General features: G+C 50.0%; 4 protein-coding genes across 4 annotated transcripts; 2 read left to right on the forward strand and 2 right to left on the reverse strand.

Moving 5' to 3' along the window:
- The first annotated feature begins 1,059 nt into the window (after window positions 1-1,059).
- P170DRAFT_143848 (uncharacterized protein) lies at window positions 1,060-1,531 on the forward strand. Its single transcript, XM_024842487.1, has one exon. It carries the CDS (start codon window positions 1,250-1,252, stop codon window positions 1,496-1,498), a length of 249 nt encoding a protein of 82 aa, XP_024705742.1. The 5' UTR covers window positions 1,060-1,249; the 3' UTR covers window positions 1,499-1,531.
- Window positions 1,532-2,465: 934 nt separating this feature from the next.
- On the reverse strand, window positions 2,466-3,164 carry P170DRAFT_424816 (uncharacterized protein; the record flags this gene model as incomplete). Its single annotated transcript, XM_024847593.1, has 1 exon — window positions 2,466-3,164. The coding sequence occupies one exon, from the start codon at window positions 3,162-3,164 to the stop codon at window positions 2,466-2,468; it is 699 nt and encodes a 232-aa protein (XP_024705743.1).
- Window positions 3,165-7,283: 4,119 nt separating this feature from the next.
- P170DRAFT_143960 (uncharacterized protein) lies at window positions 7,284-7,761 on the forward strand. The gene has a single exon (XM_024842488.1). It carries the CDS (start codon window positions 7,406-7,408, stop codon window positions 7,664-7,666), a length of 261 nt encoding a protein of 86 aa, XP_024705744.1. The 5' UTR covers window positions 7,284-7,405; the 3' UTR covers window positions 7,667-7,761.
- A 10,377-nt stretch (window positions 7,762-18,138) lies between these two features.
- P170DRAFT_144217 (uncharacterized protein) lies at window positions 18,139-19,413 on the reverse strand. The gene is made up of 4 exons (XM_024842490.1): window positions 19,285-19,413; window positions 18,931-19,233; window positions 18,711-18,866; window positions 18,139-18,629 (listed from the first exon to the last, which is right to left on the reverse strand). The coding sequence occupies exons 2-4, from the start codon at window positions 19,163-19,165 to the stop codon at window positions 18,178-18,180; spliced, it is 843 nt and encodes a 280-aa protein (XP_024705745.1). The 5' UTR covers window positions 19,166-19,233; window positions 19,285-19,413; the 3' UTR covers window positions 18,139-18,177.
- Between the last annotated feature and the right edge of the window lie 102 nt (window positions 19,414-19,515).

Here is a 19,515-nt window from a genome sequence, read left to right on the forward strand (position 1 = left end):
CTTCCAATCCTGTGTGGAAATCAATCCCGCTGATGAAACGGTCGATCCCATCCTTTTCATCGGCTCTTGTTCCTACTTGATACTTAACGAGGTAATCCAGACCCCCGATCCTCGCCTTGCATGAGAATAGACCAATATGCAATTCCCGAGAGACCTACCTTTCCGTAAGCAAGGCTAGATTTTCGACAAATTAAACAGAAATTTCCTCTTTTTTTCTCAAAGGGGGGAAATGAAAAATGAGAAAGAAAAAGAAAAAAGCAAGCAAAAAAAATACCAACCGACTTCGATCCCATGCATGCAGGCTATCTCGGCATCAAGACCATCTGCAAGTATTCTTCAAACCGCAACGCGAGGAGGTCAACGACTCATTGACGTGTCGAAGTGGAGAAGACAAATGAAGGGGATCCAAACAGCCAACGGACTAAAACGTACGAAGCCGACCAACTAACCGTCAACCGTCTCTGGCAGCGGCGAATGCAGATAGGATAGCTTGGAAGGGAGGGGGGGCCGGCAGGATTCGCATCCTTCGATCAACGATTGCAGAAACCAACATCCCAACTCACGCGTGGCCGACTAATTTAGTCTCAGTCCGTACCTCCGTACAGTCCTACCCCTAGTCAGTCAGTCCTGAGGACTCCGCAGTGCCGTCGGTTGTGATGGGACGAGACATGGGCAGGTCAGCATCCGGACTGGAACTAGACGGAGTGCCCTTGCGGAAAAGGACCATTGAGATCGAGTCTCTACACGGACTTGGGGATCAAAGTCCACCCTGTAGTCAGTCCACGCGACGCAAGCTTCCATCCTTCCCTTCCTTCCTTCCATCCTTCCCTTCCCACATCGCCCCCTCTTTCCATGTGGTTGAGAAATGAGGCTAAACGTCTAGCGTGAGGATTTCAGTCGTCCGGGAGTTCAGGTTTCGTCTGAACTCCGTAGCCGTACGGAGTTGGAAATACCGACCAGAAAAAAAAAAAAATAGGCAAACAGAATGCGGTGGGTATTCCTGAGATTTGGGGGCCATTCTTCACGAGGTTTAATAATTCCATTGATGAGAGCCTTTCTCACTTTTGTGAAGCCCTCACCCTCTTTCCCTTTAGGGTCACTGTTTATTATCCTCTTCGGGTTAGTCTACCCGACATTTTGCCTTCGTGAATAAACCTACTTTGAGGACTTCGGACGACGCATATACTCTGTCTCTGTCTCTGTCTCTGTCCTCGTCCAGAATCGCAAGGACTGGAATGAAGGGGCGCAGATGGAATGCTTATCCACGCCATCTGAATGGCCCTGCAGAGTTTTTTTTTCTCTCTCACGTCTCAATCACCGCTTCCAGATGCCCAAGTATTCAATGCCATGCGATGCACGTCAATGCAATTGTCTCGGTCCTCCCTCGCAGCACGGCCCTGATGACTCGGGCTGCATTCTGCACGCTGTAATTCACTCTTCGTACTTGGGATTTTTCTTTCTTTACCATTCTGCCCTACCTGACGTAGTAGGTGATTGATATCTGCCTAGGTCATGTAGCGCCCATTACCAGTAGGTCTCCACGGAGAAAGGATCCCTCGTTGAAGCCTTCCAGTTTCCATGCGAGGGAGGATGCACATGCGCGGTGCGCTTGCTGTACGTAGACAAGCCAGCAGGTAAGGGTGCTCATGAGGTGTCTCGACAGTCCTCTCTTACTCACGGATACTACTTCCCCCCTAGCTGTCGCTCCGGTTGCTGCATATACGACCTCGGAGGAGGTATCTACAATCTACTTGCCATGTACCGTATGATACACGGACGGTACGGCAATACGCGGACTTTTCCAGGGCACTGCCCAAAAGGGTTAGAGCCGGAGCGAGGCGCTAACGACCGGCTAAGAAAGTATATTTGGGACTCCACTGGACTTTCGAGGTTTCCACTCCGTCCCTACGGAGTACGTTCGAGGTCTCGGGTCGGTAGAGAAGACCGAGTATGGCCGGGCTCAAGGCGTGATTGAAAGATCGTGTGGACTTTTTTTTGGTATTCGAGGGAATGTGGATGTAAATAGTAGTAGTAGTAACAACACGGAAGGAAGAGTCATGGATGACTCAATCCAACAACAACAATTTCGACGATTTCCTACCCAATGATGACAACAATAAAAAAAAAATAAAAAAATAACAAGCCAACGTCAGAAACAATGTATGCATGCTAAAATAGTCAGAGAGCCTCCCAGTATGTGTGACGAACAAGATGAACCAGAAAGAGGGAACGACAAAGAGTTGCCAATCCCATGCAGTGAGAAATAGTAAGTATCATATCAAATGTAAAAGGGTAAAATGAGTCATAGAAGATGTAAAAGAAAAATGATGAGAGAAAAAAAAAACTCAGGAGGTATCTTCGCAGCGGCCGTAAAGAGTGATGAGAATCGAAAGAGATCTTTTGTAGGAACAAAAAAGACAATGGCATAAATGGCAGGGTTCAACAGCAAAGCCCTTTATAGGAGCCTATGCCGAGATCCGTCGACTGTTGACTTGCTCTTTGTTTTCGCGCATCCACGGATACCAAATACCCACCCATTCGACGACTCCGTACTTGGGAGCTGACGAATCGACGAGTCCTGAGCCCTCGCGGAGGAATTCACCGTCTCGCATGCGTCGCTGCTCGCGCAACGTCGGGCACTTCTTCTCTTTGATGAATCGGTAGAACTTGCACTGAATTCCTTGGAATCCGCGTCGTTGACGGCTGGGGAACTGCCGGTTGAAGCTCTCTCGGACCTCCTTCCACTCCTGACAGAGATCCACGCGGTGGTACCAGATGAAGTACATCTCCTCTTCCTCGTACTTGGGACGAGGAGGGCGCCTTCTCTCGGCGTTGCTGGAGCTGCTGGAGACCGAATCGTAGCGGTCTCGCGAGTACGCTCCGGGCGAGGACTCCGTCGACCGCGGCGGGTACGAGAGATAACCCTGGTCTTGGGATCCTCCGGGCAGATCCCGGTAGGAGCGGCTGTCGGCAAACGAGTAGATGTAATGGTTGGGACTGGGGGGATAGAGAGGCGAGCACTGAGGACTCGGGATGTACTGTAATTTGGACGAGGGGGATTCGGTTTCTGCCGACCCCGACGGGTTGAGAAGAGAATCAATGGCCATTCGACTCTGGCGGGACGATGGCATGTAGCTGGATCGGTGCTCGTGGAATGCTGTCATCTTGTGCGTAGGTTGGTAGGCAAGTACCCCCATTAAACTTATTCAACGAAACAAGATAGAGATGTGATAGGCGAGGTTGAGTGTGAGAGAAACGGCCGTTAATGAGATATCGACAGTTTGAAACAGACAAGTGATGTGTCTGGAGAGTAGAAAATGGTGAAACACGCTGGATCAAGTATCACTTCTTATGGGTGGTGGTCGATATGATCAACCGTTGAAAAGGAAGAGTGAAGGACCAGACGATTTAAAAGTGGACGAGTGAAATGATAAAAAAAATAATAAAGATCAAAAAAAGGGTCACTTGAAGAGGGGGCGAGAAATTAAATAAAGTAATGGAAAGGTGGGAATTTAAAAAAACAAAAAAAAAAAAGGCGAAGTTGGAGTTGGATTTAAGGAAGAACGGCCAAGAGGATTGACGTCTCTCAGCCACTCTGCCTTCAGGCGGTCTTTTTTGAATTCTCAAGGGTAAAAATGTTGGACTGGAAGGAATGGGTCAGGCGGAGACAAGGTGGTCTTGATAAATCGTGGAAATTCCGAGACTTTTCTTCGAACACCCCCCAACAGTGCACTAGACACCCGGTTGGATTCTTAAACGAGGGCACTGGCAGCCAAGGGTCCCGTTAGTTGTGCTTAACCCATGCAGCGTACCGAATCCTTGGATCTCGCCAGCCTGTAATAGAGACCGACGCTGACTGCGCCCCCTGTCCGGACGGTGGAGAGATTGCCTCGATGGCGGGTGCACGATGTCCCTCGGAAATTGATGCGTAGTGCCGCCAGCAAGCAAGGGGATTGATTGATGGATGGAGGGGAGCCAAAGACAACTAGACGAGGGTCGGATGTACGTCGAAGGTGGAGGCAGGTGGGAGAATGTATGTACTAAAAAAAAATCGAAATAGAAATCGAAAAAGAAAAATCAAACAAGAGCAGGCTGGCTGATGTGCTTCTTTTTTTCGCTCTAGTGCAAGCAAGCAACCTGTATCCAGACTGAATCTCTAGATCGCGAGCAGGAAGAAAAGGAAGTCAAGGACGATGAAGATGGACGACGGTGGATGTATGTATGGACGTATGTATGTAATGATAGGGGTAATTAATTTCAGAGATCTGGAGAGGCAATAAATTTCCTGTCCCCTTTTTTTTTTTTTTTTTTCTTTTCGAGTGCTATAATCCTTGACTGTATTAAATGCAAGGATGGACAGAGGGGGGTGGGAAAGAACAAGCTAATATACCAGACGAATTCGCCACTTTTCTTCTGATACACCCAATCCAGACTCCACGACCAGAAGGATATTCAGACGTTGAACAGCATGAGCGCGCAAGTGGAGATCTCAAATCAAAAGGGTCACGTTGGCAGACAGACGTGCAGGAGGGACGATGGACGGGGAAGAGAGCCAGAGCGAGATTCTGGTCCCCGTTGGATCGGGTAATTAATATGCTCTATTATTTTTGGCTTTCTTTCTTTGGGTTTTTATTATTATTATTATTTTAATATGACGGGTTGATTTATTTTTCATTTCCGCCGACTGGAAAATCATTTAAATTTCCAGTTTCAGTTTGCTTCCCCGTAATCGTGTAATCCCACCCGGGTATTTAGGGCCCTGGGACTGCCGGGCGTTTCCCCATTTCTGCCCTGCGAAAGGTCCGGTAATTTATCTGCGCCGGCCGTCATTTCTGGCCTTCTTTCTTTCTGTCCTGGAAAAGATTTGAAATCCATCCTCCCAAGGAATAGATCCCCAGAGGGATCCACCGCACGCAACGACGGAGGGAGGGGAAAAGTCCAGGTCTAGTTCATGCAATATGCGGCAAGGATATCAGTACCAAAGGATTGCAAAGGAGCCGCAACAAAGAGACCAGCAATCGAATTAATTAATTGACGGAGGAGAAAAAAAAAAGAAAAAAGAAAAAACAAAAAGACTGGGTCTCTGGTTCGGGGGCCCTCGGGGAGGGTCGATTTAAATCGAGTGAAAGTGGAGAGACAGGAATGTCAATTAGCAATGCGGCGACGGTTCCAGGGAAAAACCCACGATGGCACGTCGCATCCACGTCCCAACGGGTTAGAAGGCGGAAGTTGACTTGCCGGCAGTTTGCGAGGGACAAAGCTCTCGAACGGTTGAAACCTAATTGTGTCGCGGATCCTCTGCTCGACTCGGCCAGTTTGGCCTGTGGCCACGCGGGGGAAAGCGGCACTTTGGGATCTGAATCATGAGAGCATGAAAAAAAAGAAAGAAAGAAAGAAAGAGAGAGAGAAAGTTACCAGAGCAGGACCTGCCAACAGAACTCTGGTTCACAAAGAACCTCGGACGATCTTCTCGTCGCGTCGTGCACACCTGCTTGCGATCTATGGCCAGGCAATTACAAATACTCGAGAGAGAGAGGGGCGGCGAACCATACTTTGCACCCCGTCGGCAATGTCTCGACGCGATACTCCGTAGGAAGGGAATTGAAGGACGATATACGGAGTCACCTACGGACTCGACCTCGACCTACTCCGTACTATGAAGAAGACGTGCGATTGGCGATCCCGACCATCTCCGTAAGGGGCCGGATTCTTTCTGTCGCTGACCACTAGAAGCTCGTTCATTTCACGGTCGAAGGAATGGAAGGTCGATCAGTCAATCAATTTGGATTTGATTGGATTACGGAGTCAGTATATTGACCACGCAAGTATAATGCCAATCCGCAGCATCATCATGATGAAGTTGTTGGATTCTTTGATTGTTACCAGCCGAACAGCCCTGCCTAATCATTTCGTCTTTGATTTATTATGGGGTTTGATTCGACAGATCGTTGAAATATATATAATAATGATATAATGATATAATGATATAATGATATAATGATATAATGATATAATGATAATCCAAGGCAGATCAGCCGGAAAGGCTCCGTCCTCGCATGGTCAGGGTGCAGAGAGTGTCCTCAGTCGGTCCATGTTTGTCCTCCCCCCCTAACCTACCGGGCATGTCTACACGTTACACACACGACCTGCAGCCCTGCCACTGCATGAGAAGATTCGGTTTCCCGGAGCTAATAGGCCCTCGACGGGCTGCAAGACGGGTCGACCGAAACGAAGCATTGCAGGGAAAGCATCAGACGACGCCCAGGCGAGAGCTACTTCCCAAACGAGTTAGTGCCCTTCGTGGGTATCTCTTCATCAGGGAAGAGAGGCTGTGGAGCTGTGGGATGCTTTGACGGAGTAGTCCTGCGTTCGCTCCGACACCTAAATTAAATCACTATCTCGTCTGGAGATGCCCCCCTTGGTCTCGACCGCCAGTCATCATTTTATTTGATTGTCCGGTACGATTGATTTCCTGGGTGGTATTTCGGGGTGGTCTGGCATCGTCACGATCCCCTGGTAAGGATCCCGGATTCAATCAATCAATCATTATGGATTACGTAGTATGGAGTATGGAGTACTCCGGAGATGTTCAGCGTCATCTCGGCCCCATCTTCATATCTATCGACTCCTGCGCCCTCGGTGGTTTTATTATTGATTCCACCGTCACCCTTGATCGATCAATTCTTAGTTGAGACTCCCGTACCCTGCATGGTGTTTTTGAGTTTTGCCAATCATCTCTGACAGTCGGCAATGTTATCCACCGCCAGCGGAGATGCACAGGAAAAGAAAATAAAAAGAAAAACAAAAATAAAAATAAGAAGCACGCAAGACACAGAAGAATTGTCGGTGGGAGATCTCGAAGCAAGGTCAATCTCAGGACCCGCCGTTGGTCATGAAGAATTCTAAAGTTTTTTTCTATCTTATTTTTTTATTTTCGGTATTATATTTTTTTTATCACTCACCTCCCTTTCTGTCACAAGCAAATACTGTCCTCAACGATGAAAAAACAAGTGACGGTTTAAAAATAAAAATAAAAAGAAAAGAAAACACAAGCCATCCCAAAGAATCCAAGCTCAACTGCGGCTGTCCTACGCCGCAGTGGTCATCATCCCTGCCCTACCCAGGCAGACTGGGAACAACGGAGAGAGGGGGAGGGAAATAAAAACCAACATGCTAGCAGGCTGCTGATTGGGCGCGGAAGGGGAGAGTCAGCAAGCTAACCTGCAGTGGCTTTGCTAGGTGAACCGTGGTACTGGGACCAATGAGCGAATAGGAGTGCGGCTCTAACGCTGTCTAGCTCTGTGGTCTCACAATATTACACAGGGCCATTCTTGCTGAAGGACAGGCGACGTGACAGCCAAGTCGCAGACACGATGTGAGTGGGTCCCCGCCTTTGGGATGGGCCATGGGGGCATGGCTTTTTTTTTTTTTTTTTCTCTCCCTCTTGGCCCCCAAAGATTGTCATTGGCACTTGGGTTCCAAGGAGTTATTGGTTTCTTTCTTTCATTCTTTTTTTTTTCTTTTTCGGACTGAGGATTTTATCTGGATCATGTATTGTTTTAGGCAATTTCCTCTCCGGTTTCCGTCCACCCCACCCCTTCTTTTTTCTTTTTCTTTTTCTTCTTCCTTTTGCGTTTTTCTTTTTTTTCGTGTTTTTATTTTTTAACCCCCTCTGGACCAACAGCGCCCCTCTCCCCCATGCCCTACATAAGGTACTAAAAAAGGTAATGTATGTGCACAGCAGTCATCCGGAACAGGGCCATGCAGGCCAGATAACAATCTGCAGAACCTGCCAACACATCTCTGCATAAGTGAGACGATCTTTTTTTTCTTTTCTGCATTCTGGCTTGATGATTTCATCGGCTTACTGTTTGGGGGGGTAGGAAGAGGGGAAACGAAATGGGGGGGGGGGGGGGGTGTTTTGGTGTTTTGATTTTCTCGTTTGATTGCCCTTTCAAGATGAAATATGAATACTCGGGATCTGGTAGTATTGAATCTACAAAGTACAAAACTAGTCCGTCGTCTGTACACCATCCATCCCCCCTCCCACCCACAGGCAGGCAGGGTATCTGACCTGATTTTTTTCACAATTCGTCTGGACATCTCAAGCCTATGATGTCCTCTTCCTGGCTAGAAGCAGTGATCATTGCTTCGGGGAAGATGGATGGCGAACATGCTGTGCTCCGTTCAATCTTACCTGCGCATGTCCCTGCGAAAGGACACTGGACAGTACCTGGTAGGCAGGCCGAAATAGGGCCTAGCTTACTACGCCATGTGTAATTTTCAGTTCCGTGCGTTGTTCTCGGGATCCAATTCATGGTTACCTTCTTCTTACTATTGAAACGCTGCGGAGTTACGCAGCAACCTTCGATGTACTACGGAGCAAGTCATCCAGATCATCTGAGATCATCAGCAAAGGAGCAGCAGAATGCCAAAAAGGTAATAATTCAATAAATAAATCCCACGCGATCAAAAGAAAAAAAAGTGAGGCAGGAGGATTCAGGAATCGTCAGCCCACTAGCGTAGCTGAGTCAACCTGTCAACGCGAACAGAATGATCCTTATGGAGATGGCCTTCTGGGGACTAGGACGTGTTAGATCCGTCAGAATGGCGGATTTGGCAGAAGAAAAGCATCGGGTCTCGGGCGAAGATCCGGCAGGCGGGCGAAAAAGAAGGGTTTCACCCTGAGCAGAAAAAGAAAAGAAGCGAGGGTGTTCCTCAGACTTTTTTAGGTATAAGACAGGTGGAAGTATAGAGATGGCGGGTTTTACTTAATCTAGACGCATTGCCACCTACTCCAGTAACCACCGACATACTTACTCCGTAACCTTCGGTCTGCATAATCCGGTCTATACAGCGTCGTCGCATATCCGCGGACCCTCCGCGGAGGCCGCGGCAGGATTTGAGATGGGTACATCAGATGAACCAATTCCAGGTCGGAGAAGGCAGATCTCGTATATGTGTCCTGCAAGGAAAGGCAGGTTATCCTTCAGCCGAAGTTCATTCTCCGTCGACCGCGTCCACCCCCCACACCTCACCGGTCAGGTCGAGTCTTCACTGCATTTGCGCAGGAATGAAGAAAGCGCAGACGGAAGCAAATCAGAAAACTCCAATTATTGGGGGGATTCCGTGATGCAATCCCATTTGTCACACCGATTTCTCCGACCTTGACGAGAAGGCAAAAACGAGGCTAACTATCGGTCTCCATCCTATCCGACTTCGTATGCTCGCCTTTGTGCCTTACGGAGGACTCTGTAGGTCCGTCAACTATTGAGTATTGACATCCTTCGCCGACTCATGTCGACTCATGGAGGAGCTTAGCGCCCACTGATTGGATTGCCGCCGCTGAAGGAGTGAGGAAGAGGGGGAAAGGAATGTCAGCTGTTTGTTTTCTTATTTGATCTTTTTGCTATTATTCTGCTGGGATTTATTGCCCCCTTCACCGTTTATTTTTATCCTGTGCCAACTGCATCGCCTGTCATCTGCAGCAGAAAAGGTCGTCCAGTTGTGCGTCTTTGACTTTTATTTTTACTTTTATTTTTTACTTTTTCTCCCCTTGTCTTGGCATGATGACGACAATCGTTAACTCGCTGGATATCAGACGGCAGGTCCAAGCAGACTACGACCTAGAGCGCGCAATATAGGGTTGATCGTATGCTTATCAGTTCCTAGTAATTGGAGGATCAGGAAGAGCAGACAAAGAAAAGTCGACTCGACTCCGTACTGTAGGTCAAGAATCGCTATACCCGGTTAGAGTAATAATTAATCATAGATGCCTTTCGGTATCTACGTTGTAATCAGAATACCACAAGGAGCCCAAAGAACCGAACGAAATAGTGTGACAGAGAACATAGCTCCTAAGGCAGCCTGCTAGTATTCAATGAATCATCCTTTTGCCTCCAGCAATCACTAATTCACGATGGATCATGGTTGGGAAATTGCGGCGCAGTGAAATTGCGCAAGCGCGAAATCCAACACTGGACCTGGGTTGGGGAGCCAATGGTAAGGCACAGCCTGGTTCTTTTGTTTCCTTCTTCTCCTCTTTTGCCAAAAAAGCATCTGATCATGAGGCGAGAACGGATGATAGATGATGACAGTTCATCATTGCTCCCATCGCGGCCATGGAGTCGAATCATTGGAGCAGAGAGACGGGGGTCCTTCAGGCTGATGTTTCCGCCCGGCACACAGACCAGAAGTATATCTCATGTCAGGGTCCTACTCCGTAAGGAAGATTCTCCTTTACCTTCCACGGCCGGAGACGGCTGTTTAAAAAAAAAAAATAATAATAAAAAAGAGAGACAAGCAGATGAGACGGGTGGATGATCGGCCACTTGCGTCCACTGTAGATCTCATTCCTGGGGAGGGGCGCCACGGATTATTCCTCGACGGTGCAAGTCCAGCAGTTGCGAGGGACAGTAGTTCCACCGGTAGTACGCTGTAGTGTCAAGTCCGGAGTGCCGCCGCGAGGGAGCTAACGAGCGACCGTCTCCCCATCCGCCAGCCCTGAACCCGCTTGGACCAGACATGCCCAACGTTATCGATCCCCGGGCCATCGTTGGCTTGGTGTTTTTATTTTTATTTTTATTTTTTAATTCGTTCTTTTCCCCTTCGTTGCTCGGTCGTCACACGCGTACCCGCAGCTGCTGTCGGTCACGTGAGGCCCTAGGGGCGCTGGCTAAAGCAGGCCGACTAATCATAGCGAGAGAGGAGGAGGTTGGTAAAACCTCCAGAGGACGCCGGTGGATACGCCGGTCGAGGACAAAGGACTGTCGACAGGGATTCTCGCCAGCGATTGACGCAAACGCGGCTTGACACTGACTCGTACGTTGCACACAATCTCCCAGGATGAGAATAATATATGCACGGGAGCGCTGGTCTCTGTTACATTTCATGTCAGCTGCTTGCAATTTGATTGGTATCTTTTAGTCTGGCGGATTTTTCCCTCCACCCCCCTCTTCTTCTTCTTTCTTCTTCAGACCAGGTGTACGACGTACAGATTCTCTTCAGGATTTGGATTCGACAACCCCCCTCCCCCTTCTCGCCGACACGACCAGACTACCCCTTTTTAAGCGAAGTGGGCACGGACACGGATTGATTGTCCGCCAAGTGAAGAACTTAATATGCTAGTCGGAGGTAGATTGAGGTAGACTGAGGTGGTTTCAATCCTGAGGGGGAGACCGGCCGACGGCGGACGAGTCGCCAGTTGAGGCTCAAGTCCGGGGGCCAAGCAGGTTTTTGCCGCGGAGCTATTCTGCTGCCTCTAACGCGATCGAGAGCGAGTCCAGAGGGACTAGCCAGCCTCTAACCGACATGCAAGCGAGCTAGTCCCACGGTAATGGTCATGTCACGTCAGCCCTTTTTCAGGGTTCGGTTCAGCCGTCATCTCCCCGTCCCATAAACAAAGCTCCTGTCTGTACCCGTTCGTACAGGGGGGGTGGTTGGATGGAGTCAGATTGGAAGCACAGCCCTGAGTGAACGCATCGTTCGATCTGACCATCCCCAGATCGTATGAGAACGAACGATCATGCAATTGAGCTGGCAATGGTTCCTTTCCCCGGAAGGATTGCGCCCAAGCTCAAGCATTTGTTTATCAATACGAGGAAGGGCACTAACGGGTACAGATTCCAGAAAAATCCATTCGCTCCTTTGCGTGGTGGCTTCCGCCACCAATTTTGAGGCGGTCCTAGTTTAACCATAGCCTCATGGAATGAAATCCTAGCTCCTGACGAACCCCCGAGAGGATCCGTTCCCTCTACGCCATGTGGAATACTCTGCGTAGCGGCCAATTTGAAATTACCGCCTCCGGGAGGCTGTAAATTGTAAGGTCCTTGTAAGTGGGAAAGTCCTCCGGCGAGAAAGGAATGGAAGGATGGAAGGGAGAAATTAAAAACCAATCTCGAGGGAAATTATCTCGTCCATCACCAGCAGAGACGAAATGCAAAGGGAAAAGGAGGTGCCTGACTCGGAACGGACGGGATCTCCCCGTCCGTCGACCATACGCAAGAGTTACGACGCACGGCATACCACAATACGTCAAGCCTCTTGATAGGATCTTCGCTTGTCAGAGACTGATCACTTTAGCAGCTCAACGACGTTGCAATGCGGTGTGTGTCAGTCTCTCCTGTGCCGGGGTTGCATTCCTTAGGCAACCCTCAGAGAGAAGAGTGTTACGGCCTTAGGCTCTCCTGTCGACGCAAGGGGCGAATGACACTCGCCCAGGCCCGTTGCGAATGGCGATCTTCACGCCCTAGTGACTCACCATCGCGTCCTACATGATACATGCCGTCTCTCGGAGCATATCTCGTCGTGCAGAAAGGATTGGCTGTTTCGTATACACCCCCCGAGTTCGGTATACCTAGGTAGAAGCCACTGCGTATACTCCGTATACGGAGGAGATGGGAAATACAAGATTCCTCGGCTGGTTACCGTACGACCAGTTTACTAGTGCTCATAACTAGTAGCATCTATGGAGTACTGACCACACCTTTCACGGAGTCGACACCCGAAAAAAGAACAGAAAGGAAATGAAGAAAGACAGGCTCTTGCCGTCCAATGGGGTTGCTTCCAGCCCAGATCCAATTCTTGCGACTTGACCCGTCAAATGCCAATATCTTACCTGTGCGCTGCATTGTAGCTCCGTTCCCGTTTAGGCCAACATTATACTTTCTTTGTTCTATCTCACTTTGTCCGATTTTCTTCTGGCTTTTCGCGTTTGTCTTCTTTGGCGCCGGGGCTGTGATGGGCACGGCGGTGAATCCCCCGCCTAAAGAGAAGCAATCCCTAAAATAGACATGAAAGGATAGCACTGGAACCCCCTGCCGGGCTTACTACTAGCAACGACGTGTGATTGGTAGCAGGCTGGTCCAGCGGCAGGATTGATTGCTTCAGGATGTTAAATCTGCAGCCTCGAGCAAGGCGATGTCATCGGCCACGTTGTCCCGCCGAGCTCTAGACTGTCCTGCCATGATTGCCATCCCTCCGTCACCTTCCTCGTTCAGTCAAGATCGTGAACCCTCGATGGACCTGGAAGGATTCGGGGAATCCTAGGGGAGGGGGACATGTGGAAAAGCCCCAATCAAAAAAAGAGGCATCCGCAAGGCAATGATTATCATTTCATCAGGGAATTCCGTGCAACTCCTTACGGAGCCCCTCCCCCCCCGTTACCACGTACCCTCCTACGAGTCAACGACCCTCCCAAGCTCCGCCGTCGCGGCGGAGAGAAAAGCCTAGTCGGTCTCAGATTTGTACAGATCTTCATGCAGAATCATCCATTGCCGGCTAGCCTTACATCAGATTTCTTGGACCCCACATCCTGCGCTGACTGGTGGAATTGTCGCAGGCCGCGAGCCGACCTACCAGGGCGGCCCAGACATGGAGCTTTGTTGGTGTGGTCAGGTCGGAACAAGGCTCTGATGATCTGCCACGAACGCATCATGATTCTTATTAAGACTCGCGGGGGCTAAAGATGATCGGGAATTGGGGAGGGGGCATGACCCTGGCTCATTTTGCATGGCTGAGTGATCTTGTTGGCGATAAGTTTACTCTGCTGCCTGGCCTGGTTTCCGCTGCTCTTCCTTTTGCCTCCTTTGCTTCCTTTGTCTCCTACAGAGTCCGTAGTGGGTAATTCTGTCATCCTCCTCCGTTAGTCTCCTGATCTTCAGCGGATTCGCACGATGGCGTTGCTGCTGGAGAGCGCTATTATTGTAACGGAGTCGGGCTAAAAATGGGGACGAGTGCTTGGTCTTTTGGTTCATGATTATTCATGATTTCGATTCTTTTTTCGATTTCGTCCAGAGTGTGTAATTCTTGACTTTGTATTCGGTATTCTGTATTACGGCCGGTCTGTCTGGATCCGCCGGGGGGGGGGGGGGGGGGGTCCGAATGCCACGATTCACGGGTTGGATGGAAAATCGCCCAAGAATAACCTGGACTGGGCAATTTCCTAATCCGAAAGGAAAGAGAGGAACCGTGGAATCAGTCAACTCTATCGCGAGCTCTCCCCGACCGAATTGAACCGACTCCACCGGGTGAATACTCCGTCCCACGTAGGATCACGGTGATTTGAGTTTGAAATTAGTCGAACGATAAGAAGCTTGACAGGGTACTTGGACAGCCTTCTACGGGGTAGTCGAACGGCGGACAGTTTATTAACGCCGTCCGCCGCAGGACTTCACCTCCAGGTCATCGTCGGGCGAAGTTCATCCGACATTTCTCGCGCTGACACGGGCTGATTGGGTGATTCGAGGGGGCAAATCAAGAAAATCGCCGGCCCTGATAGGCGGACGAGAGGTCGCAGTGGTGAGATTAATCTATATTAACTCGGCCCCGTTCAGTCTAGTCGGTTCGGGGGGATTATTCTGGACGGTCACCATCCTCGCCTCATCGTCGTTTGCCCGAGGGGGGCGAGAAGAAGAAAGAAATTCGGCCGTCGTTTTTATCTTTTTAGCCCCTGCGCCCAACACGTGGGGCAAATCGCCTCAAACTCAGTTCCTTCCGGGAGGTCGCGCTCATGTCAGTCGGTGCTCATCGTCTCAATCTACCTCCTACATCGTCTACAGGGTTGGGGATGCGACGTCGCGAGGCATTTTTTTTTCTGGCTTCTCTGTCCTTCGCGACTCCCCTGCACCGAGTAATGCGGTTTGCCTTTAGCCGAGGTGGCTCCCAACAATGATATTCATAATGTCGTCAACACATCGACACCTCCAACGGGGGAGGGTCCAATCATGACGGGGATTGGCATTCAGTCCACCGGGTTGGGCTGCGGCACAGTTTGTGTACAGATGGACCGGCATGCGCTTTCGTTTAGGAAGTTCCGGCCTCTTTGATCCCAGGGATTCCTCCGGAGGAGCTGCGCCGTCGCATGGGACCTGGCGATAATAATCCCCTGCGCTATAGGTCTGTAGGTAGGTCTCTACATGTGATAATGGAGACGGTATGATTTACTGCGTATTATCTGAACACTCTGTACCACCCAAGACTTGGTGTCGCTCTTCAGGCCGTTTTCGATCGGCGTTTCGGCAGACAAGCGATCCGAAATGTAAGATTCGATTCTGCTGGTCGGTGATTGAAGGCATCCCATTCTCATTCGCCGCGTAATTTATCCCTCTGGCTTCTTTGCCTTCCTTCTTTTAGCCCCCACGATACCCGGTAGGGCTGCCTCGCACTTTATCGGCCCTTTGAGCCTGGGATGGTGGACTCCGGCGTATCCATGGAACGAGAAAAGAAGAGAAAAGAAACACAAAAACAGCTCTCGTACCCCGTCGTATCCGAATCCATATTCAAGAATCAATAATCAATAGACTTATGACTCTTATCCACTTTTTTTCTTTTTCCTTTTTCCTTTTTCCTTTTTCCTTTTGGTCTTGCGTGCTCAATTCTTCCCCCTGTTTACCGAATTGGAGATTGCACGGCGCCAAACCGGGGACCAGGGGGGGGGGGCCCTCAGCTGGACCGGAACCTGCTGAAGGTTGGCGACTAATGCCCAACTATCACACCTTCATCCAGACTGTCGGGACCGTGGTGGTATTCACGATGCAAGAATCAGACGGTGGAGGTTTGAGACCGGAGAGGGGGAGGTCCACGAACGAACCTGCCTGCATGGGCGCTTTACTCGCTCCAGTAAAAATCGCGATATTCTGATGCACTTCGCATTCCCGCGGGTGTGGATGAGGGGGGGTTTGGTTGCAGAAGATAGTGACCGTCTCCTGCGTAGTTACTCCGCGAGGCAATCATGGGCCCTATATTGCCATCGAACTATTAATCTACTTCCGTCCTTTTGGTGTCTGTCCAATGTCCAGCCATCGCTAGTTCCTCCTGCGCGAGGTTACTTACGTATGTACCTCCTACGCCGTACGTCCACTACGTAGTTTTAGTCGGCGACTACTACCTCGCTAGTTTAACATGCCCGTCTGTCCGGAATCGATTGCCTAACGATCCTTACGACTTCTGCTACAGTGCAGGTCGGGACCTTTTTTTTTTTTTTTTTTTTTTCCATGAAAAGATGCATTTGATTGTCCCTGCTTAACCCGTTCCAGCAATCGTTAGCGGAGTTTTAGGACGATTGAAAAGTCCGGAGGGCATTGTTCGGGTCTCGGCCTTGGGATCCGTGAGATTGAACGAGCGGACTTTTTACTCTTTTTTTTTTTTTTTCCCTTTTGCTGCTGCCTCTTCTCTATCTCTGCTGATTTAGGTACTGGACCGAGCCTTGCGGCCGCGACTAGGTCCATTCAAACTTCACGCGGAGGGGTGGTTCAACCATGGTTGCAGATGGACCGTCGGTCGTGGCTCCGGGGAGGTGCCAAACCCGACCATCCGCCGTGGTTTATCGGACGGTGGGATTTGGAATTTCACACAAAGAAAATCGTAAAGAAATTTGAAAAACAAAAAGTAAAAAAAAAAATTAAAAATTAAAAAAAAAAAAAAAAAAAAGACTCCAAATTTAGGCTTCTCTCAATTGAAGCTATCTTGTTTTGTTTGATTTTTCTCTTCCTTTCTTTGTTCTCTTTGCCGGTTATCCTTCATTATTTCTTGCTCACCTTCTGTAAATCGTAACTCTTTTTTTTTTCTTTCTTCATCGGAGATCTCCGTCTCTGATGAATCCACCGTCGGGTGTCTATCCTCCACAATCCACAACTGGAGAATTGGAATGCTGTCTTTTGCTGGACTCCGGCATGCTGTAAGGAGTGAAACGAGCGAAACGAAAAAACACCGACGTGCGTTTTTTTGTTTTCTGCGCGGTTTATTTTTATTTTACTTTTTCTATTTTCTATTAATTTTTTTTTTGGTCTTTTGGTGGCCGCGCACCTCTTCTCCCAAGTGGAGATTGTTTCATCACTCCACAGTCGACTGGACGGACTGGACCTGACTCGTGCCTGTGACTGGTTACGGCGTAGCTGCATCGACTGGGAGGACCTTACGCAGTACGGCGTAGGACTGGCCTGCGAACGTGACTGCGACGGAGGGCATGGGATCGAGTTGCAGAGCATCCGCAGATTCTTGGTATACTTCGTCGAATTCCTCCTGCGTGGTCACTACGCCGTCAAGATATCAAGCATGGGAAAGAACTGTAGTCAGCACTGACTAAGTCGGAGGCTCCGTTGTCCGTTCTCCACGCCCGAAATTGCCCTTTTCCCCGCCTTCCCGTCGTCATTCGGGGGATGTCTTCGCCCTGTCCGTCCCGTACCTGACTTTCCTCTGCCATGGACGTCCGCATGCGCGACGGACTGGAAAGACTGGATCGCCTACGGACTACGGAGCCAGCGCTTCTGTAGCGTCGACCGGATCCAGGCTTTCTTGCTCTTCATAGCTTCCTGCTCGTATGTCTTGATCCTTTGTCTCAGACTACGGCGGAAAGACAAGACCAGACAAGAAAAGTACGGGACCTTCGTATTGTGTCCATTGGAGGAGGCCACCGGCCGAAGAAAGACGGATATTGTCATTATGAGGTCAGATAATTCGACACCAATCGGGGTCCGAAGCTGTCCGAGACTTCAGGGCCGATGCTTGCCTCTTCCGGCTTAGTCTCGGTCCTAAAGCCCGACCGTTATTTCCTGTGTATCGTCTCGTCTCGTCTCGTATTCGTATTGTGTATTGGTGTCGGTATACCTACTGCGTACACCTGAGATGCCTCGATTTTGCGGTGATCGTCTACGGCGGGAAAGACGTGAACAGAGCTCCCGGCAGGAGAAAGTAGATGCGGATTGCGCACGGTTGATATTCCATGCAAGTTACATGCCCACAATAGCTACTGTGACAAGAACCCTCGATCCACTTTCAAGCGGGCAAGAGCTAACAACATCCATGGAAAGAGCGAAAAGTTCACACAGAAAACCTCCAGTACCCAGTAGCCACCATCGTTCAATCCCTTCAGCACGAACTCCTGTCAATACCCCCCGTTCAAAGTGCCGTCTCCTTCACACGTGTTGTACATCGTCGACAGAGTGGCGGTTCAATCAAGGTGCATGCCGGTGGCGATGTCGCACCTAGAGCGAGGAATACAAGTCAGTCATCACTCGTTCGCCATCACAGCAGAGGATACAGGTACTCACGGATCATTGCCATACTGCACGTTGCACTGTTCCCAGTCGGCATCACGAATGAGGGCAGCCCGGAAGCGCACCGCGTCCTCAATGGCACAGAAGCGGAAGGATGCACATCTCGCCTGCTGCAGATTAGCACTCACTGACCGGACCTCGTGGGCATCCTCTTGTTAGAGACACTCACTTCACCGGGGACGTAAGAATCAACTATCTTCTCGATCTTACGGTTGTGCGCAGTGGCCAGATCAATCATCTTGGTCATGGTCACATCCAAGTCGACACCAACGGCACGGACGACGCGAGTCGCGCCGACAGAGAGGTTGAAAGACAGCTGGGAGCTAACCACGTTTACGTCCTTGCCCATTTCGACAAAAGCGGTGGCCTTGCGACTCTTGTCCAGATCAATACCGTTAGGATACTTGTCATAGAACGCCTGACATGCATCCGCATCGCAGAAGCGAACGTGAGCGGTGCCCATGGGAGAAACAAAGATGCTTTCAACAAGGCCTCCATGGATGAGTGACAGCACCTTGGCGGGGGTAGCCCAGGTGGACGGCAATTCTTTGAGGATAATGGTTCTCACGCGAGCAGCTGGTGAAGAGAATGGTTAGCTTCAAACTCGGTAGGTCAATTAATTCAGGGGGGGGGGATACAAGCCAAGAATGATCTTACCAGGCTTGCTACGCGGAGCCGGGGTTCCCCAGGTCTCGAAAGTGGCGAGATGCTCACGATCTTCCTGCTCGGGGGGTCCCATCATACCTCCAGCCTCAGTGGCGAAGGAGAGGGCATCCTGTGAGACAGTTGAGATCTCGTTTTTGGCGGCCTCCGCTGTCGAGTCGAATTTGGTATTAGCCCAAGTCGAAGAGACAAAGGAAAGGAAAGGAACACTCACCAAGAGAGCCGGTCTTGTTAGCAACAGACGCCGAATTGGCACCATCTGCATCAACAGAAGAGCTAGTCAAAGCACCGGTGGATCCATTCTGGCTCTTCCAGGTGTCGTCCTGCTCGCCAGAGACTTCCACAGCGACAGTAGTAGCATTGGAAGTGAAACTAGACTGGGCTAGTCTAAGAGCACGAACCGCCGCCATAAAGCTGGCAGTATCGTCAACGTCTGCAAGAGGCGACATTTTGCCAGACACGTCTTTGATGGTATTGTGTCTTGGGGTCGCAGTTTGCTGAACAGGAGAGACCTGTGCTGGTAGGCTGTTAGAAAGACGGGCCCAAGAAACAGGGGCAGGTTTCCTACTGGAGGCGTTGCTGGCTGCTTTCTGCTGAGTAGCAGGTGCAGAGATTGACACAAGTGAACCCAGGTTTTCCTTTTCCTCGCTGGTATTCACAAGAGGGGCGGGGATAGAAACAACAAGACCCTTTGTGTTAGTGGGTGCCTCACGCTGATCCGTCAAAACCTGAGCATTCGAGGGTGTAAAGCAGAGTGATCTTCTTGTCAAGTAGAGGGGTTGTGGAGGGGTTGTAGATT

This window comes from Aspergillus steynii, assembly GCF_002849105.1.
Source record: "Aspergillus steynii IBT 23096 chromosome Unknown P170scaffold_3, whole genome shotgun sequence".
NCBI classification, from domain to species: Eukaryota; Fungi; Ascomycota; class Eurotiomycetes; order Eurotiales; family Aspergillaceae; genus Aspergillus; species Aspergillus steynii.